The sequence below is a fragment of the Nannobrachium achirus genome (assembly GCF_963921795.1).
Source record: "Nannobrachium achirus genome assembly, chromosome: 21".
NCBI classification, from domain to species: Eukaryota; Metazoa; Chordata; class Actinopteri; order Myctophiformes; family Myctophidae; genus Nannobrachium; species Nannobrachium achirus.
This window is the reverse complement of record NC_137828.1, coordinates 41484924-41508846: the sequence shown is the minus strand read 5'-3', so window position 1 is coordinate 41508846 and position 23923 is coordinate 41484924. Positions and strand designations below refer to the sequence as shown.

Sequence of the window (23923 nt, the reverse complement as noted above, 5' to 3'; positions counted from 1 at the left end):
TACGGGGAAAAAAACACAAGAAGTTAGAATACGGAGATAAGAGGTTTCTAGCCCGACAGCAACAAACAATATATATATTTTTACTGTGCACATACAAGCTTTGCCGCACGCCAGCTTGCGGTCTTTTATCTCTCCCTCTGGCCCTATAGCTGCATGCTCCACCGCCACGGCTAGCTAATCTGATTCCCCCTTTCTCCCCCGCCCTCGCCCCCTTCTCATGTCTCCAACACCCTACCCCTCTCTTTGACATAATAGGGAAGGATCAGCCGGAGAAAGGTGGGCCGGCGATCTGTAATTCATCCCCGCCACGGCTCATTTGCTTACGTTGCTTCGCATTAGAAGAGAGATAATTTATCTCTCTCTCTGCGCATCCATCGCCTCTTACAAATTCCCCCTCCCTGTAATGTAGTCTCCTGCCACTTAGCATATTTTATTGCGCGGTGCCTGATGCTCGTGTCCCCCCCCGGAGTCCCGGCATGCCTTGTGCAGCAGGGGGAACTTGTTCCACTCAATTATTCATCGTCATTGGACTAAGTGGTTGTTCTATAAGCATAATAAAAGAGCAATGTACTGACAGCTCAGCTCTCATCTCAAACCCATTGCCGCCAGTGCGTTGCTACTCAGTCTTTCTTCTTCAGTGTCACACGCTCAGGGGAGTCACAAGGGGTAGGAAAGTGGGACTGAGTTACTGGGGCCCAAGGTGGAGGGGCCCTAATAACTTTATCTATTGAAAAATAGCAGATATACAAGCTCACAGCGCGGCACCGGGTGCCGCGCTGCGAGCTTGTAGATCTGCTATTTTTGAAAAGTTGTGAAAATGTGTGAAAATCTTTGATTATGTGTATTTTTTAAGCGAACATTTCTAACTCAAATTTTGCTTCTGGGGGTCCCTGGAACTAAATATTTTGAGATCGGGGTCCATGGCCAAATACATATCATCTTGGGGGTCCTTGACATAGGTTTCTTGCACACATTTTCACGTTTTTTCAAAAATAGCAGATATACAAGCTCGCATCGCGGCACTCGGTGCCGCGCTGTGAGCTTGTATATCTGCTATTTTTCAATAGTTAACATTCATGGGGGGCCCGCAGTGAATCCTTGTACCCAGGGCCCAGAATTTGGTGAGACGCCCCTGCACACGCTGCTTGTATAGGCGATGTGGCTCTTTGGAGGGCCCAGTCAGTTGTCTTGGGGGTTACTTAATAAGATCGCTCTATATTTCACAACTGAGAAAATGTAGGTATTAGAGATATTAACACAGAGGGGTAAAGCAGCATTCAAATACATCCTCTCATGCCACAGGATTCCTGTTTGTGACTGTCATTCTCTCTCTCTCTCTTTGCCTACTGTTTTCTTTCCAGACGCTTGTGTTTGTTTTCGACCCAAGTCAAGGGTTCCCAAACTTTTCAGGCCACGAACCCCCAAAATAATCATATTTGAACTTGGGACCCCCAACCCTGACAAGCATTTTTGTAGACATTACATTTAGTTTGACTCGTTTGGACGGATGAATACTGTGACGTTAGCCGAACTACAAGTTTGAGGCGTTGTGAGCTTGTAGTCTATTTTCACAATATTTTTCTTACGTACATATTTGATAATTTGGCCAATTTGGTATTAGAAAGGTCTTATCAAAGTAATGAAATTGTCACTTTAGAAATGTGCAGATAGATACCCTGTATACTTTTACTGACTGTTGGTGTGTTTACTGTTGAGTGAGAAAACCATGTTGCACATTAAGCTAATTATCTGGGGACCACCATTCCACCATTCTTTTTTTTTTTTTCCTTCATCCTCCGTGCTGTGAATTGAAACCCATCCCACTAAGCAATTTGGGGTGATTTGAACGTTCAAATCACGTCTTCGACGTAACCGGACGTCTAGCTAGATCCGGTCTGTGACGAGTTTAAATTTTAAAGTTTTTTCAACGGCTATACATAGACGAGACATTGTATCAACGTCATATAAACGGCTACATTTCACCGTTAGCGGCCGCCGAAAGTAGTGAAAATGATGGCAGCCAGCAGGGTTTAAAATCACTATTCTATGGTTCTGAGAGCCATATGCTTCCTGAACCACCCACAGCTGATCGTATTTGTATTGCATTCTTGCATGCTATTATTTGACACAGGGAGTCGACGGGGTTCGAACTCGGGAACTTCTGTACACGAGACCTGTGCGTTACCGCTGGACCACGGCAACAACGTATAACTTCTTTGTGTTCCAGCAGCTATTAGTAGTTGACATATCGCCTCCCGCTGTTCCTTTTAGGTCGGTGCATTTTGACAACACAAACTAACTTTATATTGATGCATAGCTATAAAACGATTTTATTTAATCATTATCGTATGGTGGGGGTGGGGATGTGGCCAGGGAGACATGCAGTATTGTGTGTTTGTGTCTGTTGGTGTCAGAATGAATTATGTAACTCAGAGAAGTAATAGTATGCTGTCATGAGCAGCACCACGGCATTATGCCATTATTTATTACACTTTTAGAATTTTTCAAAGGTATTGCCCAGCACGTCTTTTAATCGGCTAAAAGATGTGCAAATATGGCCAGAAAACTGCTCAGTGGATGCAATTAAACTACAACTATTAAGGTAGAACCGGGAGATACTGTTAGCATCCGATAATGAACAACTTGATAAAAATGTATTTAAAAAAAAAGATGGTCTAACACACGTTTGTCCCAAACGGTGATATATCGTTTAAATGGAAGCGTTCAGATGACGGCTACAACTATACCTGACTATATAGTGAAATTGGCTCTTAAAATTACTTATATTTGAAATTTTGAAAACCAGGTGTGGATATTAAAGCTGTTTTTTTAATCAACAAGTATGGAATAATGGATTAAATGTAATCAGCTACAATCGGTCTATAGACAGACTGACGATAGACGGTTCAAATGAGGGCTAATCATAACCATAGGTCTAAATGACGTGTGGTGTTTACTGGGATGGCAGGTGGGGAAATGTTTAAGACTTTTTTGGAATTCCGTCTGAGTTCCAGTTGTGAGTTCACAATGATCTATTATGCACTTTCTTTTCCAAATATTTTATTACTTTTTTTGAATATTCCGTAAGGCTAATCCAACATATGTTTCTTCAGACAGAAGGGATTGAACGTCACAGTAAAATATAAATAAAATAGGGAACAACAACTGCAATTTAGCTGTGTGATGCCCCCACCCCAATCCCCATGGTTAAAGCCTATAGTAGAAAACAAACAGTGTGGAACATTTTGTCTAAATATAATGAATTAGAATAAGAACAGTAACAAAGAGCAGAAACAAACAGATGGATCTGCTGTTGAATGGGTGGTGGGTACACTGTTAAATCTGCTGTTGAATGGGTGGTGGGTACACTGTTAAATCTGCTGTTGAATGGGAGGTGGTGGGTACACTGTTAAATATGCTGTTGAATGGGAGGTGGGTACACTGTTAAATCTGCTGTTGAATGGGAGGTGGGTACACTGTTAAATCTGCTGTTTAATGGGAGGTGGGTACACTGTTAAATCTGCTGTTGAATGGGAGGTGGGTACACTGTTAAATCTGCTGTTGAATGGGTGGTGGGTACACTGTTAAATCTGCTGTTGAATGGGAGGTGGTGGGTACACTGTTAAATATGCTGTTGAATGGGAGGTGGGTACACTGTTAAATCTGCTGTTGAATGGGAGGTGGGTACACTGTTAAATCTGCTGTTTAATGGGAGGTGGGTACACTGTTAAATCTGCTGTTGAATGGGAGGTGGGTACACTGTTAAATCTGCTGTTGAATGGGTGGTGGGTACACTGTTAAATCTGCTGTTGAATGGGAGGTGGTGGGTACACTGTTAAATATGCTGTTGAATGGGAGGTGGGTACACTGTTAAATCTGCTGTTGAATGGGAGGTGGGTACACTGTTAAATCTGCTGTTTAATGGGAGGTGGGTACACTGTTAAATTTGCTGTCGAATGGGAGGTGGGTACACTGTTAAATCTGCTGTTGAATGGGTGGTGGGTACACTGCCAGGTCACACGTTGTAGGGAAGCGTCGACCGTTGGGTAGCAACGGGCATGTTTTTGAAAAAGACATCGAGCCATAATAGGCTATTTTTAGCACCATAGAGCCGGCTCTCAGGCGCATTCAGCAAGTTTTTCCGCGGAATAAAAGTGAATGATTTTTTGGGTGTACTTATTTTTTGTTAGTTATAGTAACCCCTTTCAAAAGTACAATACTTGGCTCTGAGATGTAATGGAGTAGAAGTACATTATAGAACAATTGTAAATACTCCAGTAAAGTAAAAGTACCTCAAAATTGTACTCACCCTTTGTGCAGGAACCCCATTTTGTAACTATACCTTTCAGGGCAGGAAGCCCTTTTGGGGTTATTGTTGCTAAGTACAGTACAGTATATAGCAACACAATGTTTTTGTAACATATATTTGAATAAATATTTGAAGTTTTTCAGAAAACTTAGGTCAGGATTTAGAAAGCGGTTTTAGAATCGGACTCAGTCCTAAATGGGCTAAGTACATTGCATGAGAGTACATGTACTGGCCGCGTGATTCCTAAACCCACCAGGCCTGCGTTAAGACCCGCCTCGCGGAAACGCGAGGACTTCCAGGAGTGGCTGAAATCCCTGCCTGACACATGGAGGGTGGATAAAGTCAGAGGCATGAAGACTTGTACTTGCGAAAAGCCTGCATTTGCACAATGCACAGCTATTAATTTCTCACTACAGTGCTCAAAATAAACTGTGCTAAAAAAAAACTTGAAACTGACTTAATTGTACTGTGCTTATTTAATAAAGGGAAAACTTTGTAACTTTGCTAAAGAGAAAAACGTACTGAGAAAGCTATAAATTTGTCACTACTGTGCTCAAAATAAAAACTCTTACTGATTTTCAGTTAAATTGTTATGGTTTGGATATGGCTTTGGGCGTATTATGTTGCGTGTATTATTGTAATGGATCAGTAGGTAGTAGGTACTTTGCACTTGAGCAAGCAGCACTAACGTTCATGGGCACTTTCATACTTAAGATTATCGAGAGGAGGCGGGTCTTAACTCAATCCTGGTGGGTTTAGGAATCACGCGTACTGGCCTGGCCTTTTCCACCAAAGGCAGAGAGGAGCCAGAGTGAAGGGAAGTGCAGCCTGTTGGGGGAGGTTAGGTTAACGCACCAAACAGGCCCACCAGGCTCCGGGGTTAACTGAACTGGGATTTCCCCACACACAGACCAGACCATTCAAGGGTGTAGTACTGTCTACCCCTTTTCAGCTCATCATTGAAAGAACACTTACTAATCTTCCTATTTTTTCCCCGTGCACCTCAGTTCTCCTCCAGGATAAAAGTCGGGAGGTGGAATACAAATTCACAGGGAACGGACAATGTTTTTAATATAGGTTATATAAAAGCTTGGAATTGGAATTGTAGGCATTACATTTAGCCTGACTTGGTTCCACGGATAAATATTGTGAAAATAGACTAACTACAAGCTCACAACGCCTCGCAACGGCATTGTGAACTTGTAGTTCGTCTATTTTCACGTTTGCCACTTTCTTACATCATATTTGACAACTTGGCCAATTTAGAATTAGAAAGGTCTAAAGGCCAGACCGCACTTAGCAACTATAGTCGCAATTATCCCTTTCAGGTCATCCTTGAAAGAACCCTTAATCTTCCTATATTTTTCCCAACTCATTTATCCTCAAGAATAAAAATCGGACGTAAAGTAAAATCTAACCCAGTTTGAAGTGAGCAGTTCATTTTATTAATACCCTGTGTGTGTGTGTGTGAGAGAGAGGAATGTGTGTGTGTGTGTGTGTGTGCGCGTGTGTGTCTGACTGTCTGTGTGTGTACAGGAGTTCATTTCATTAAGCCAGGGGTTCTCAAACTGCCTTATACCACAACCCCATATTATGAGGGATACCAGGCCTGCCACTGGTCACCCAGCGGTAATGCAGCTCATGCTACATACAAACATAGTTAGTTAGTTACATAGTTACATACACACTCAGTCAAGCATTGGAGACGGTGTGTCACCGCTCAAAAATTCATAGGGACCAGACAATGTTTTTTATATACAGTGTATATAAAAGCGGCAGGCATAGAATTGTGCAATGAAAAACTTCTGTATAGGAAAATAATCTTAAAGACTATTGCCCAATTACAGTTCAATTCTTAAAAGAATTGAACTGTATTATGGAATGGTCACACCACAATTTAGTTCTACCTATGAGGGTGGATTCTGCCAATGCATTTCAATGGGAATTGCTGCCATTTGCGGATTTCTGCACCATTCCCATTGAAATGCATTGGCAGAATCTACCTTCATGGGTAGAATAAAAGTGCGGTGTGACCGTTCCCTTAACAGGTATTTTTTTCGCTTAAATAAAATCGAAAATAAAAGAAGCTCATCGATTTTCTTGAGAGGCTTAAAAAAAAGCCTGGTACCCAATGCAGTTACATATTAAAATTAAAAAAATCAAGATCAAAGCCAACACATTTCCAAGGTCTCCAAGAACGCGTCTCTTTCATGTGACTTTGGAAATAAATTAGTACAGTAGGTGAAAAGGGAATGTCCATGAATTCTGCACAATCAAATGATTAAAATTACTGGCATTCAACGTCATTAGTGTATTAAGACTGATAGCTAGGTTTTTCTAAAACCTTTTGGATAAAAACCTTGAGTCTGAAAGTGCTCAAGTTACCGTGAGGCCAAAATGGGAGAGCGAATATGAAGTAACAACACCTGGTGGTGTTGTTACTTACTGTGGTCGTTGCTGAGCCTCTGAGAGTGTGTTGGTTGGGTCCAGTGTTGCCAGATTTTGTGAAAGAAATAAGCAACCAGGGCTATGAAAAACAAGGCTAAAAGAAGTGAAGAAACAACAAATCTACAAGCTCACAACGAGGCACGATGAGGTCGTTTTGGAAAACTAGTCCTTACCCGTTCAAAGATATGAGCTCTGAAATGATGTACAGTGTGTGGGTTATGGGATGTGCACTGTGCACACAGTATATGAGGGATGGAAAGTAACTTTAACTGGTGCTTGCATGATAATATAGGAGCATCAATGTAAGAAATACCCGTTTCGTTTAATGGCTACAGAGATACTGTGTACCGATCTGCATGATTTTTGGACAAAATCTGTAACAGGGCCAGACAACAGACCCCCCCCCGCCCGCCCGCCCGCCCGCCCACACACACACACACACACACACACACACACACACACACACACACACACACACACACACACACACACACACACACACACACACACACACACACACACACAGAGAGCTGGTTAAACATGTTGCCTCATCCTAGATGCAGAATAGATATGCCTCAAGCTAGATGCAGAATAGATATAGATACACCATAAAAATGCTAATATACAGCATATGATTTGTGAAAGTGACAAACGGGCTTCACAGTTATGTTAGGTGTGTTCATATGCTAATGGTGATGCGATTTCAGATCAATTGCTCCAGCCACTGAGGAGAAACGCTGTGACAGACACTCACTCAGACAGACAGACAGACAGACAGACAGACAGACAGACAGACAGACAGACATTTGGAAAATTATATGTTTGATGTTTTAAACAGATGTGGGACAAATACATATCAATTTGGGGGGTCTTTAAACAACTCATTGCATGCCAGGCCCGATAGTCCCGAGATTATTTTAATGTCTTTCCCTGCCAGGCCCGATAGTCCCGAGAATTTCCGCCATTTTGAAAAAAAAAGAAAAAAAAATCAAAAAAAAAATTTTTTTTGGACCCCAAAAAATGTAGTAGGCATGATAGAAATCGCGAAATTGCATGTTTAACCCCCATAGCAACCCCATCTATCAAACATGGCAGCCATCTTTGTTTACATTTTAGGAAAACATAATGGCTTGTATCTCATGAATGCCTGAACGGATTTCCATTCGGATTTTTTTGTTTGAAAGCTGTGAGCAATGTGGACACACGTGGTGCATTATCTAGGCATGGGTGTGCATGATCCGTGCACTATGAATTACATGGAAGTCTATGGAGACCAGAGGCACCATAGAGTACGAAGGTATTGTTAAATGGCGGGGAATGTGTTAACAAGAACGTGTTTAAGAACCACTGGTTTAACTACATTAGGAAAGAAGCCCAAATAAGCAACTACGTGTTAGAAACAAGCCCCCCCCCCCCCCCCCCACACACACACACAACCACAGATATTTACAAGCTACTTTACCGAAAAAGAAGCCCAAAGTCACAGACATACAAGCGGACATAGCAACACTGGTTGGGTCCTCCAGCCATGTTTACGGGCAGACAATTAGCCCCAAGCAGTTGTGGAAAAACGACTCACATTTTACTGCATATGTACTACTGCAATGTAGAAATACTCTGTTGAAAGTGAAAGTCCGGAATTCAACTTTTACTTGAGTAAAAGTAGAAAAGTATTGGTATCAAAATGTACAGTAGGCCTACTTAAAGTACAAAGTACTCATTATGCAGAATGTCCCATTTCTACAAGCTCACAATGCGTCCCATCGCGACACACCTGCTATTTTCAAATGGCCAATATGTACGTATAGGGCTGAAGTGGTTAATGTATGTTGTGTAATAAATCTAAATCTACAAAGTAAATAGTAACTAACGTTTTCAAATAATTGTAGTGGAGTAAAAGTACAATATTTGCCTCTCAGATGTAGTGGAGTAGAAGTAAAAGTACAGAAATTTGGAAATATTCAAATAAAGTAAAAATAATATATATATACTGATTGTACAATACTTGTATGTACATATTGGCCATTTGAAAATAGCAGGTCTACCGTCTACAAGCTGACAAAGCGTTGCGATGGGACGCATTGTGAGCTTGTAGAAATGGGACATTCTGCATAATGAGTACTTTCTACTTTAAGTACATTTTGATACCAATTCTTTTAGGGGTGGTGGTACAGCACAAGTCACAGGGTGCCCTCCCCCCTGAATAATGCCAGGGAAGAGGGAATAATAATGAGGTGGGGCAGCAAAGGCTGTAGCTCAGGGCTTTGACCGTCTTGGTGACCTGATTATGTCAGGGAGTGTCAGCCGCCATAGCTACTACAAAAGCACAGAGCGTCCCATCAAATCCATATCCATGGCGATCTGCTGTCCCCCAGCGCTCCAGGCTGCCTGGGAGCCAGCGAGGCTCCATACTGTATCATTACCAGCGTTTAACATCAAGGGCTTTAATGCACGCGAGCGCATGGCCGCACGCACGCGCGCGAACGCGTACTCGCACAAGCACACACACACATGCACAGCAACACATACAAACACTGCACAATAAACCAGTTGTTTTTCGTGCCAATGACCCCAAATTTGATATATATTTGGCCCGCGGTCCCCCCCGGGTCTGAAAATGTTTTGTGCCAGGGACCCCCCCAGAAGAAGAAAAACATTGTGTTAAAAAGTTCAAAATGATTCCAAATTTCAAGATCTTTCGAACATTTTCAAAAATAGCAATACTAGTGACTGCCCGTAGATTTTGATTATTATTACAAAACACACATTAACCACTTCAGCCACTTCTGCCTTTTGAAACTATAGGAGACATAGCTATGATTGGCTAGATCAGCTATTTTCAAAAGATTTGTTATACATTTTGAACATTGTGAAATGGGACATTCTGCACAATGAGTATTATTTTACTTTTGGTACTAAGATATTATAAATATATAAGTATATTTTGATGCAGATACTTTTGTACTATTACTCAAGTACATTTTGAATATGGGACTTCTACTTGTGAGGCTTCACTTACTGTAAGTAAAACATGTGAGTACTTCTTCCATTAGGCTATACTGGACACCACCAGTGCACTGCGCAACTGAGTATTAAAAAAATCCCCCTTTAGGCACATTGTCGCTGCACTTGACTGCAGCAGGCTGTGTGCGTACACACAGTGCAAAATGAGGTGTTGGTCGCGCCATGTTTTAAAGTTAGCATGATCAGTAAAAGTGGCGTGTTAAAAGGTTGGAACGGCGGCGCTATGGTAAACAACATGGTCTGGCGTGAAAGGGCACGTCGTCCATACCATTTTCCTTTTATAATATGCCGCGTGCACCTGGCGATAAGATGATTCATTAGATAGGGCCGCGCTGTGACAAGCACCATCGTTCAAGCCTCTGGGCTACTGATGGAACAATCCTGCAGCCACCCTGTACATATGACAAGGTCAGCGTTTTACTGAGACAGCCATGCAGGGTGCATGTGGATAAGAGAGAGAGAAGGGCTTTGTTTATTCCCCCCAAAAAAGGCTTAACACACGACCGTGCTGTGTGTGGATGTGTGCCACTGTGGGGGTTAGCATGCATTGTAACATTAAGGGTCCTATCTTACACCGGTGACGCAATACAAGCACAATTTACAGAAGGAATTAACAGTCATACTTTGAGGATTAAAGAAAAATTTGACATGTAAAAAAGTGGACATGCACACACGTCGGCAATTGATCTTAATTCACTGCCAGGTATTAATTCACTCATTCATCCACCTCTGACAGATTTTTTTTTCGCAGACCCACGGAAAGCACCATGTGACCACGATGTAAACACACACTGTCTGTAACATCCGACGATTCTTCTTTCACCCAGAAAAGAAAATCTGTTCTTAAGTTATGGTCAGTTGAAAAAAGCTTGTTTTGACAAAAACGCAATCTGGGAAATTCCTAGATAAACAGGTTTTTCTAAATCTAAAAGCATAGGAGCGGATGGAGAGAAACATTTTCAGTTCTAAGCGTCACATACCGGTAGCAACCGAGGTCGCTTCATGCGGTGCCCATTCATTCATTACTTCCGCGATCACTAAAAATACCAAAATAACAGATCTCCGTCATTGGCGCTCAAGTGGTGCCATATGGAGAGAGAGTGGCGGAGAGAAAATTTGTTTTAAAGTTATAAATAGGGACGTGACTATAGGGTTCACGTGGTTACATCGTGTGCGTGCAGCGTGAGGCATTAGATCACTCACCTGTCCCTGTGCGTTTGTGACCAGCTGTCCGGTGGCTCCTTGTAGGTTGGACAGGGCGTTGCCGAACACCTGTGACCCGGCCATGGAGCCCATCGCCGCCGCTGCGGCCACCGCCGCCTGGCTGGCCAGCGGATTCAGCTGGTGGAAGAAGAAACAATCACCACATCTATTAAAGCCCCATTTGCTCACGTCAGGGACCCATATCTCTAATATTTGCCTCTGAGATGTAGTGGAGTCACAGGCATAAATATCGCCAGGGCAGCCGGTGCTACTGCACCAGGGCCCAGCCGCGCAGGGACCCATGAATGAAGGATGGAAAAAATCTCGCAAGGGGCCCAGCGGGGGGACGTTACGCCACTGAGGAAATACTCCAGTAAAGCAAAAATTCTTCAAAATTGTACTTTTTTTCTATTGATTACTCTTGCTCAAGTTCAATAATAATGTACCCCCATTGATTCCGGATGGGGACCCAAATGCATTTGGGTCCCCATCCGGAATCAATGGGGGTAAATTGACTAAAATCATTTTTGTGTCATAGCAATGTGACAAATACAAAAAAAATATTATTGAACTCAAGTCTCCATGGCGAGAGTAATCAATAGATAAAAAAAAGTCATTTTGGGGGTGAACTACTCCTTTAAATACAGAGTAAATGTTCTTAGTTACTTTACACCACTGGTGCTTTGTTAGATTGTTACCAGGGCCACAATAGGGCCAAACTGCACTGAGGTCTGTATAGAGTCCAGAGTACATAGTGAGGACAGTGCACAGTCCATCATACAGCCCCCAGAGGTCTGCGCTCCACAACCACAACCCAGCGGGAGAGCTCCCGTCGGAGGGAGGAGCGGTGAGAAAAGGGGGAGGGAGATTGTGAATAAGTGGCCATTTTACCACTTTAAGTGTTTCCCCAAGCCCCCCCAGGGCTCCCCATGGGCTGAGCACAGCTTTCCTACCACCAGGAGCCCACAGCCCCCGACAACAACCATCTACCTCTCACAATGGAAGCCAAGCAATGAGGCCATGCATCAAACGTATACAGTAGGTGGTCAAGCCACCTTTGATAGCATTCGCTTCGACTACACAAAATTACTCTGCCCGTCATAACGCAGCAGCTGCCTCCGTTACACTTTTGAGGGAGAGAAGGGTTTTAAAATGATCATCTCTGCAGTGGTGGAAAAAAGTACCCAAATGCTTTTACTTAAGCAAAAAAGTATGAATACGGCAATGTAGAAATACTCTGTTAGGCTGCACCCACACCAAATCCGCCAATGCATTTCTGAGAATGGAGCGTTTTCCTGCCAGTAGAGGATTTCTGCAAAAATCGCTCCATTGTCATTGAAATCTATTGGCGGAATGGGGAATCCACTCTCATAGGTAGTTTGGTGTGGGTACAGCCTTACGAGTAAAAGTCCAGAATTATAAATTTACTTGAATAGTACAAAAGTATTGGTATCAAAATGTGCTTAAAGTACCAAAATTAGAAAATACTCATTATGCAAAATGTCCCTTCATGTATCAAATATATAAAAAATCTTTTGACAAAAGCGGAAATACAAGCTCATAATGCGTCACAGCCGAAATGTAGGGCTGAAGTGGTTCATGTACTTTTTGTAATAATAATCAAAATCTACATAGTAACTAAACCTTTCAAATTTAGTGGAGTAAAAGTATACGATTTGCCTCTATTTTAGGGATTTTGATTTCAGTGGGTGGGAGCAAGCATACAAGTGTCTAAATGTGTCTTTTTAGACACAATACGCTGGCTATTTCTTTATTACTACAGTAACACTGCTAGCCCCCATAGGTCACATCTGCCCATGAAAGATTGCGGTGCATCTTAGGATCGGGTTTATTGTGTCTAAAAAGACACATTTAGCCACTTGTACGCATGCCCCCACGGTCGGCCCACCCACTGAAATCAAAATCGTTAAAAGGCTAAAACGATAGAAAGCAGTAAATGAAAACATTTTAACACTGATCTTTTCTTTTTTTTCCTAATTACAATCTAAAAATAAGAAGCCTTGTTGTGAAATACCAAAGTTGTCCTTTTAAGCACAGTACTTGAGAACATTAGTTACTTTACACCACTGACTCCTTGTTGTAAATGGACACATCTGGTGTAGCAGCCGTGTGGTCGTGAAAAGAGGCTCCCGGCCACGGTTAGAGGCTGTAGCGTAGCGCTCGCCCCGGCCCACATCATTGAGATTACCCATATAAATCAAGGCGATAACCACTTATTAGGGCCCGCTGATTTGGTTGCAGCACAGCAGAGCAAAGTCTTATTAGGTTGAGTAAGTAGATCAAAGAGCTAGGCGGGCAGAGGAGACCAACCCAATTACTCAACAGAATAGAGAAATAATAGAAACACACTGCTGCTTATTCCTGGGCTGGCAATATTAGTGGTCTGATGATGATACTCAGTGAACCAGGGCAAAGCGGTTTAAATTATACATAAGCGATAAATACTTTGTGCCTCAACAAAAAAAAAGAGAGAGACAAAAAAAGAGTAGAGATGTTTTAAATGAATTGTTATTATTATTATTATTTAGGCTCGGAGCGCTGGACTAGCGGTCCAGAAACCTAGGCTCCAATGTCGCCTGACAGTGCATTGCAGGTTCGAGTCCCGTTCCCGACTATCTTTACTACATGTCTCTCCCTATCTCTCGCTCCCTGTTTCCTGTCCATCTACACTATACATGGGCAACTGGCGGCACGGGGGCCACATGCGGCCCCCACCTTCACTTAATGTGGCCCGCAGGTTAATATTGGAAGACTGATATATTATTGATTTCAGCTGTTACAATTCCAACCATTCAAACATGAATCACTTTAATTACTTCAGTCTATATTAGTAGCTTAGTCACTTGGCACAAGTCTTTTTTTATGTCCAATGTATTTGAATTTAAGTTCATGAAGTTAGCATAAGAACAGTCATATAAATGCATTTGAAATTAAATAAAAATGTTACTTTTCAGGAATCCAATTAAAATAGCTAAAATTCCGGATTCCAATTCAAAAATAGCAAAAATAGCCGATCTACAAGCTACAAGCTTGTAGATCGGCTATTTTTGCTATTTTTGAACTGTGTATGCATTGTGGCCCTCTGGAGTGAACGTGGAAAAATAGTGGCCCTCTCCATCATCAAAGTTGCCCACCCCTGATCTCTACTATATACTATAAACAAAAACAGAAAAGCCCTAAAAATATCTTTAAAAATAATGTATGTGTGTTTATATAATTAGTAATATTAGTAGTAGTAGTAGTAGTATTTTATATACATTATATATTACAATGTTGTGTGACAGTCAAGATATCCTAAATCCAGTTTTCTACCAAGGGCATAAACTTCTCTCATTTCTCTTTCCACACTTTTTCCAGGTCTGGTGGGATTATAGGCTCTGTTCAGTTGGGATCGTTGAGTTGCCATTCATCTATTTTCTTACTCCCACCACCACCATATATTATTACACTTTCCTGAAAATCAAATGATGAAAAAATGCCACGGAGCGATCGATACTTTTTCATTGACAGTAAAGGTTAAGCACATTAAGAATGACACCGCATTTGTCTTATGAAATCATATTTCATGTTGGTGGCCTCAAATTGGCCGTGATTGATATTGCGTCCCCGCCGTCTGAAAGTCATCCAGTTCTTTCTCGATAATCGCCAGATTGTCTTCTGTGTGCTCCGGTGTTTGTCCTTCCTGCGTCTCAAATGTTAAGAGAGCATAAAGGTGCCTTTTGACTTGACATTTTTCTTTCCTCAAAGGGCACGGGGTTGCAGAATGACAATAAATCTCTAATTCACAGTCTGACATTGGTCCAAAAGTTCACCGATGAGCACTTTAAAAGATTCAACACAGGAATATTACATTTACAATAAACTAGTGGTAGCATAAAAGCTATGGGCTCAGACAACAGTGACAGAACCATAATATTTACTTTTCATACAAGTAATCATTTTTGAAACATGTCACTCTGTGATATATCTGCCCCTAAGTAATCTTGTCATTTTGGACATCCATCGTTGCTGATATCCACTGACCTTAACACATTTTATTCATTTCAGATTACATTTGAGACGATGTTGACAGAGATAACAAATAGATACACCATAATTGCCCTTTTCCAGAATATCTCGCCAAGAAGAGAGGTCTTCGTTTATACTCATTCATTATCTGATCACGTGACTGAAATGTCCATCACATATACTGTACTGTAATATAACCAAAACTACACTGCTGATGTTTTACCATTTTGTTATTTTAAAGCACCTTCCTAATTATTGTAATATACATATAATAAAAACAAAATAAAATTAGCTCAGTATTAAGGGAAAAATCACTGGCCATAAGAGTTTCTCAGTATGCTTTGTCACTGCAGTAAAGGGGGAAGATTGAAGGGTAAGGAAAGCTTATCTTGCCTAAAATCTTCGAGTAAATGCATGTTATCGGTGAGAGGGCACCTGGGGCGGGATGGTGGACGGCGATATCAGTCCGGGGATTGCATTAGCAGATAATCTGAACTGATCCCCTCCGTCACCCGCTGAGTAGACGTAAATCAAACATGTTTAGGGACACATCGTTGCTGTCGGGCAGAAACCTCTTAACTCCATATTCAAACTTTTTTTTTTTAATTTGCAAATGAATGCCCTACTTTATCATACAGCATCACAAAAAAAGCGTCAATTATAGCAGATCCGCAAACTCTAAACACGGCATGAAGTGACGAGTTTTGAAAAGAAAAGCAGTTTTGGACATAATGAGGTTTCCACACCCACACGACAAGAGGCAACATACTAATAAGGTCCGGTTTTGGAGAGGAAGGGATTTACTAAACAGATTCAATAAGGAACTGGCTATGGTTTTAGCTGAGATGTACCTGTAGCCTATACAGGCTTGTATGTACAGTAGCTGTAACAGTATGACACACTACTGCCATTCCTGTGCTTCTGTTGAAGTTCTGTTGAACTTTGTAGAATTTGCATAATTTGTGATTATTACCTTTCTTGTCCATAGTTCTTTTTCTTCTGCAAAATGGTATGCCGTCTTGACAAATTTCTGAATCTGTAATTACATAAAGTTTTTAATTAAGAATGAATAAAAGAGATATCCTATATTACAATCACCTATGTGACCCTATATCACTACATTATTGTGCAATACCTATTATTATTGCACAATACTTAATCGTGCTCCAACGCGATATAGCGTAATGCATGGACACGAATAACGCGGCAGCCATTGCCTCAGAGATCTCCATACATGTCCATATCAGTCAGATTGCCGGTGCAACGTAGTTGTGACGGCCGCGCCTCTAATAAATATAAAATGACAGAAGTGTCAGATGGTGTACAGTAGATCAACACATACAGTTAAGTCTAAGTTTAGCTAATTCGCCTAAATTGCAAAATTGAGTAAACACAACAAGTAGCCTCCATGCAGTAATTGCAATTGTTAAAGATGCTATGACAGCATAATGGATGTGCTCTCACGGTGAACAGAAATACATAGAAAGGAATTCGACAAGGCTGCACGCAGAGCTGAACGATTCTCAGGACGAGCACATGTGGAGGTTTACACTTCAGTGTTACTGTGACATGCTGATATATAGGCATTGTGAGTCGAGAGACACTGTCACTATAGCACAATGTACTGTAGCAGAATGTATCTGTGATATCATCATTATGTGTTATTCAATGATAGCCTTTTGGGATCATGCTATGTTATTCTGGTAAATCTAAGGTGAAAAGAAAGCAGGGCCTTATAACAGGCAGGATTTCTTTTTCTTTTCTCTTTTTTTCTTCTTCCTCTGGCAGTGGCTGGGTGATAATATGGATAGGTTGGGAGGAAGAGAGCCAGGGATATAATGTAAGCAGAGGGGGGGGGGGGGGGTGGGGGGGTGTGTTCAACACCTAAACAGGCGATTTTCCACCGCGGTGGCTCCTCTCAACACCTCGGCAGGAGGCAGAAGATGACAGACCGGCCCCTAGCATCTGTACTGATTGCATGTGTTGGAGGAGATAAACACTTCCAGTTTGCAGAGGGCTGCATTGTTGTGTGCGTCGTTCTTTTATGTCCCATATGACTCGGGGTCTGCATTGTGCGTCATTCTTTTACGTCCCATATGACTCTCTGGCCTCTCTGGTTCCAGTGCAACAGAGCCAGCATATATCGCCTCTGTCGGTCCATATTTTAACTTAACTTAAATTAACGTCCTACAGTGCTTGATCATAGTACTACAGCCGTCACATGTCTGCTACTTTTGATGTTTTTGAATTTGAATCCTGACAATTTACAGCTTTGGATATACTGTATGAGGTTTCCAGGGATGGATTGCACAATGGGCCCAGGCCCAGGGGCCCCTGAGCTAGGGGGTGCCCTGAGCTTGAGCCTCCGTGTGACCGCGTCACTGTTATTAACGTTGCGCTTTTTGTCAGAAAATGGGCTTATTCATTCATGTCAATAAAATAACCCCAAAAGTCCTAAACCATCATGATACTAGCCTCGAGGAGTCAGGTTTACTAGGCTATCATGATACATGTTACTAAGTGTTTAACCCCTCAGTTTATCTATAGGACTTCAGAGGGAGGGATCCCAAAAGCAACAACATTAGATGTTTTAATGTACACGCATTACACCAACGAGGGGGCCCATTTAGATAAATCGGGATGGATAACATAACAACATTATGTTATCTACTCCGATTTATCTAAATGGGCCCCCTCATTCATACCATAGATCATATAACACTTGACTGTATGGTCCTTTAAGTTTGTGTTACCAGTGTTAGGCCTTAGGGCGGCATAGCTCAGGGGTAGAGAAACCGTTATTAGAGCACGAAGGGTTCCCGAAGGGTTCCCAGTTCGAATCCGGGCTCCCCCTGAGTGAATGTCGAAGGGTCCTTGGGCAAGACTCTGAACCCCACATTGCTCCCGGTGAGCAGGTTGGTGCCTTGCATGGTTTCCTCCGCCACCGGTGTATGAATGTGTGCGTGAATGGGTGAATGTAATGCACAATCTCTGTAAAGCGCTTTGGTTAAAAGCGCTATATAAAATGCACCATTTACCATTTGCCTTACCTGGCAGCCTGGGACAAGTGAGATTCTTTTCATAAACATAAAAAAACCCTATCAAATGTATAGGGTCACAACTCTTGTGGTGGCACTAGAAGAGGGCCATGTGAGAAATCAGGGGCGGAGGTTGTGATTTGCCATCCAAGGAGTGTGTGTGCAAAGTTTGGCATCGATAGGGCCAACAGACTGACTGGCTGACGGACGGAGGGAGGGAGGGAGGGAAAGCCGGTGGAGCTTTTCATACCTGACAGTCGCAATAACTATTCTATGCATTTCAGGGGCTAATTTTTGGGACTTTAAAAACGCTTTTTCTTTTTTTTCTGGCGGGGCTGTGCCGCGCACAGGGAACACACAACGACGCGCCTTCGCCGTGCGGTCGTAAGAAGGGGGGCTCTTTGCAATTCGGAGCACAGGGGCCCATTTTCTCATAATCCGCCTATGGAGGTTTCCACCGGAGATGATGTGTTGTTTGTCTTCAACAGGTTCAAGTGACAAAAGACAATTCAAGACTCTCTGAATGAGAGAAATGTCTGAGACCTTTAACCACAATCTTGGCATCCCAATTTTGGGCAAGAATGTGCTAGTACTTTCACTATTTGTTGTGCAACAAGTATATAGGGTTTAAGTGGTTAAATATATTTGTATAGAACAGACTAAACAACTAGACTAGACTAGTCTAGAATTCTGTAGCATGTAGTTGAAATTCTCGGTTGCTCTTATTAACTATTGAGGTAAGAGGCTATTCAATTTGCATGAGCGGTGAAGTCCAACAATAAGAGAGCCTTGTGTCGTGTGTCTCTCTCCATCTATACCATTATGACGTCATCATTATGACATCATCCTATCACCTTCAAACAACCATGCAGTGCTGGAGAGGCACTCATAAAGGTATTGTAAGTGATTATCTTAACACTATATTCTGATAGTACTCATTGCTACAGCTTGTTTGTTGAGTAGCAGGGGTCTCCATGTCTCTCCAGCTCTTTATTCAACAGAAAATGTATTTTCAGGTCGGGATACCAATTTTGGCCAATCAGTCAGGATACAGATAAACAAGTAAAATTGGAAGTGATGACACAAAGAAATGAGCAGACAACATTGGAACTGGAACACTATCAAAATGAGAGTAAATGGGTACTCTCTCCTTATTTGCTGAAATGCTGTCACCTATCTGAAAATGTATTTGCTGTTTATTAGAGAAACAGGGAGACTCCGGTTACTGAACAAACACTCTATAGCTGTAATTACTATCAGAATGTAGAGCTAATCTTTTACCAAAAAGCTTTTAGGTTTAAACAAAAAATATCACTTACCCCATCTTTAAGTAAAAGTATCAATACCACAAATACTCTGTTACAAGTAAAAGGCCAGTATTCCAAATATTACTTGAGGTAAAGTATTGGCATCAAAATATATTTAAGTATAGCAAATTTGTCCAAAGGTAGATCATACAATCATTGTCTATTTTCAGATAGCAGAAGTATAAAATGGGGCTCAAGTGGTTAATGAACTTTTTGCATTAATAATCTAAATCTGTAAAGTAACTTGTGTAAGCTGTCAAATAATTGTAGCGGAGTACAACCTACAACTTTTTCGTCTGAGATGTAGTGCAGGCGAAGTATGAGTGGGAAGTAAAAGTACCTCAAATATGTACTTGAGTACAGCACTTGAGTAAATGTACAGAGTTACATTCCACCACTTCTTGCACGCTTCTCATGTTGCCAAATACACAGTGCCACACAAGAGGGTCAAATAATACAAAATAAATGTCTCTAGTAAAAAAAAAAAAAAAGAAGAAAAGCCTGGCAAATTGTTAAAAATGCATCCTTTGCGTTCTGTATGAGCTAAAGGGGGTGGGGGGGTATACTATAAACTCTGGCAAAGGTTCTCCGCTGGCTGTTTGACCATGAGGGTCACCTGTGCCGCAACCCGTGTAATCTCAGGAATAGAAGGAAAAATAGCTTTGCCGAAACCGTGGAGAGACCACTGCACGGAGGCTCAGATTGTCTGACACAAATCTCAGTGGGAGTTGATTCTTTGGTTTACTCTTTTCATGTATCCATTTGAAACCTACTTGGTTTTCTGGCGAACACAAAAAAAAAACGAGAAAAAAAAGAAGAAAAAAAAAACTAAACGATAAAGACAGGGGATGAACTGTTGCAGACGCCAAAGCTCACATACTGTAGCTTGGAGTGTCTTTGTTACAACAATGATTGATATTACACAACTCAGTCAAAACGTTATATAACAGGCCTGCTTATCAAACTTGAAGACTCTATATGGAAGTGTCCAAGGCTAATTTGTCTACCAGACAGGAGCACTGTCCGGAACCCAGGTTGGAAATCAGCTCAGATGCGGACAGGTAACTTGGACTCGGACACAGGTACTGGGGACTCCACATGAATACTGGGGAATTGAGACTCATTATAGTGACTTTTAGTTTAAGATATGTTAATTTTTTTCCTTTTCCTACCTTTATATTAGTACAGTAGATTACTGTAGATTTACAGGAAATGGGGAGAGAGAGATAGGGTGATAGCTCTGATCCAGAGCGTCAGCTGCACTGACGCTCTGACAGGCGGCTGACTAAAAGACAAGACTAGACCAGGATTTCTGTACCCCTACAAGGGCTCAACTTCAGGCAAAATAAACTAAACTACTTCACTACCCACCTAACCAAAGGTAGTTTTGCGTTGTTGAAAGTCTATTCTCTGTGGTGGGAAACCTCTCAGCACCCCACCCACTCTGTAAAGTACATTAATTTTGTCATGAAATAAAATGCAACGACCTCGAGCCGGGAGCGAGCCACAGCAGACACAACACGGAAATAAGTGGCGGTCGAGTTGGATGCGCTTTATTTCATGACAGAAATAATGTATTTTACAGAGTGGGTGGGGTGCTGACTTTCAACAACACAAAACTACCTTTGGTTAGGTGAGTAGTGAAGTAGTTTAGTTTATTTTGACTCAAGTTGAGCCCTCGTAGGGGCTGAGAAATCCTGGTCTAGTCTTTCAGTCACTCGCCTGTCAGAGCGTCAGTGCAGCTGACGCTCTGGACCAGAGCTAGGGGGGTGACACGCAGCAAAGGCTGTCAGGATCGGGAGTCGAACCCACGTTCATGTAACAGTAACTAACTGCCATACAGTATATGGCAGTGGAAGGACGGTGGGTGGACGGTGGATCATGGATGGTAGACATCACAAACATGCCTCATATGGGGGCCACTTTAAACTAGATTTGAAGGCCGCGTAGCAACCTGACAAATCTATAGTATGTCAAATGGCAGTCGGACTAAAGCCCTTTGCACACAGGACAGTTGCGTTTTTTTTTCGTTTGCTGCATGAATAAAACGCATTGGATTTGGTGTGCAATGCTGTGCAATGCTGTGCAATGCTGAGTCATAAAAGGAGTGATGAGTTTTTTAACCGCATGCGACAAGACGCACAAATCAAACTGGGTTCGATTGAGAAAAAAACGCACGGCCGCAGCCACTCGTCGCACAGCCAATTCGGATCCGGTGTGCATGAGGTCGTAGAGAATCATTGTTTTCTTTTTAAAAAGTGAAATTGTCCGTTTTATCCGTACGGATAAACGCGCCTGTGTGCAAAGGGCTTTACAGTACATACAGATCAGTTCTCGAACGCAGCCATGAGGTGAAGTGAGTCACGAGTCATCCACCAAAGTGCTCCATAGCCTTTTTCCTATAGCCTTTTTTTGTCGGGCCTTGCTTGTTGTCGTCACTCAAGCAAAAATGTGGACCGAAGAGGTGGGGGGGGGGGGGGGGGGGGGGGGGGGGAATGAACAATCAATAGCACTATTACTTCTTGGAAGAGAAGAAGGCCCTGTATCTCGGGGAGAAACATGGAAGTTTTCTTTTTTCTTCTTTTTACTTTGAGCCCCACATCTCTGTCTCCTCCCTGCTCTTTTCCCACCCCCAGAGTGAATGTAATCAGCTGTGACATGAGAAAACACGTTCTTCTCTGTCTGTCAGGACTCGGCTGGTCCTCTGATGACAGTCCTCTGCCTCTTCCTTTCCCCCCTCAGTCTTCACTTCTTTCCTTCCACTCCCCCTCCTCCCCACCCATCGTCCACTGTGCTTATGAACATCAAAATGCCATTAGGCCCTACCAAAACACCTCTTGGTCCCAGGGTCTACAGGCCCTCACACCGTATGGCCCTGCCCTTCTGAGGCCCCTCTGAGTGCTGGCTGTAGCTGCCACCACTGGGCCTCTGCTTCAGCCATTGTGGAGAAAAAAAAGACAACAACCCTTAAGAGGCACAATCGTGAGGCAAAAACAAAAAAACAACACAAAACGACATGGCTAGAAAGTGAAAGACAGGCAGATCAACTGGGGGGAAGAAGATGACATCTGACAAATATAACACAGTGCCATGTTGGGTGAAGGTTGGACGTTATAATTGGCCGAGGAGATCAAAGAGGGGTGGGCGGTGACGAGCGGCGCTAATGGAGTGATGTCATAAGGAGCGGGCCGAAACGACCAGCTAGTTAAAACACGGGATGTTCGGCTGATCAAATAAAAAGGCATTAAGTCCAGGAAATGGTGTCAGAAAGTGGCCCCGACCCTAATGAGGCAAAATGCAAATGAAGGCACGGAGAGAGTCGTGAAAACGTTCAAACTCACTATAAAGGAATGACGGAGTGCCGGACAGTGGCCGTCAATCTTCCCTCTCATTACCTTCATGTGAAATTAACAGCGGCTTTAATCATTACATAAAATCTGCTCCGGCCCATTTGTTGGTAATTGTGAAGCACGGAGGTGCAGAGTGGGCTCTCTGCCATCCATCAACCAGCAGCAGTATATTTCCACTGGTCCAGGGGGCTGGGGTGGGGTGGGGGACACTCTATGAGTAAAAAAATAAGTTATACTACATTCCTTTCACACTATTCCTCTTCCTGAGGAATGATCTATAATATTTAGCTTTTCCCCGGTATGTATTAAACGTAAGACTACACAGTAGTGATTAAGTATCCACGGGGAAAGTGCTGACCATTTCAGCGCCCATGATGTGACATATTTGGTGCTTATTTCTGTACTACCATGCTAGCTGTTAGGTTGAGAATCATGGCACCTTTAAGCCAAGGAGATGGACTACTGCTCTGTCTATGATTTTCAAAAGTAGATTCCTACAGTAGCTAGGCCTGCTTTGTGCTATGCATAGCATGGTAAAAAATAAACACAATCCATGAAGCAGAGACAGATCAGTAGTGTATATTCTATGGGTATACGAGGTATTCCCCCTTCATCTTTTTTCACCATCGCAATTACCTAACATATGTACACCGTAATAAAGCATCTGTCTTGATTTTGGGAATACTACGTCAACCGCACAGAACGCACTCCATCCATTTTCATTTAGAGGGAGGGAAAATGCCATCTCTTTTCACTTTGCCGTCGTTTTGACATATAAATGTAGCATTTGAATGACTTTAATATCGTCCTAATCAATGTCCGGTGGTCTTTTGATGTTCCTCAATTCAATATAGGAAAGGGTCATCCTTTTGCTCGCGAGCTTTATAAACACAATAAAGGTAAATGATTACTCTCCACTGTGGTGTCCAAAAAATACGGCCCCGGTAATGAAGAGAAATGGAGGACTTTGAAGGGGGAGGGCCTGTCAAGTGTCATTGGCCAACTCTGAGCCCCAAGATTAATCACAAGAGAGGGGCTCTGTGGCTAAGATGTGGTCACCCTTGATCGATAAATCCGCCTCTCTGCCTCTCCCCTTGTCTCTCTCTCTCCCTCTTTCTGCCTCCCTGTTCCCTATGCACTCTCCCTCTTTCTCTCTATCTCGCTCTCTCTCTCCCAAACATGCACGCTCTTGTTGGCGCGAGCTAAATCAGCATT

At 42.4% G+C, this 23923-nt stretch overlaps 1 protein-coding gene across 1 annotated transcript in view; it reads right to left on the bottom strand.

Annotated features, from left to right (window-relative positions):
* pou6f2 (POU class 6 homeobox 2) overlaps positions 1-23923 on the bottom strand; it is a gene marked incomplete at both ends in the record, with an annotated part of 129410 nt that overhangs the window by 29409 nt on the left and 76078 nt on the right. Inside the window, one exon of the mRNA XM_080751779.1 lies at positions 10985-11122. Within this exon, the coding sequence (XP_080607905.1) occupies positions 10985-11122 (138 nt within the window). The remainder of the gene's footprint in view (positions 1-10984; positions 11123-23923) is intronic.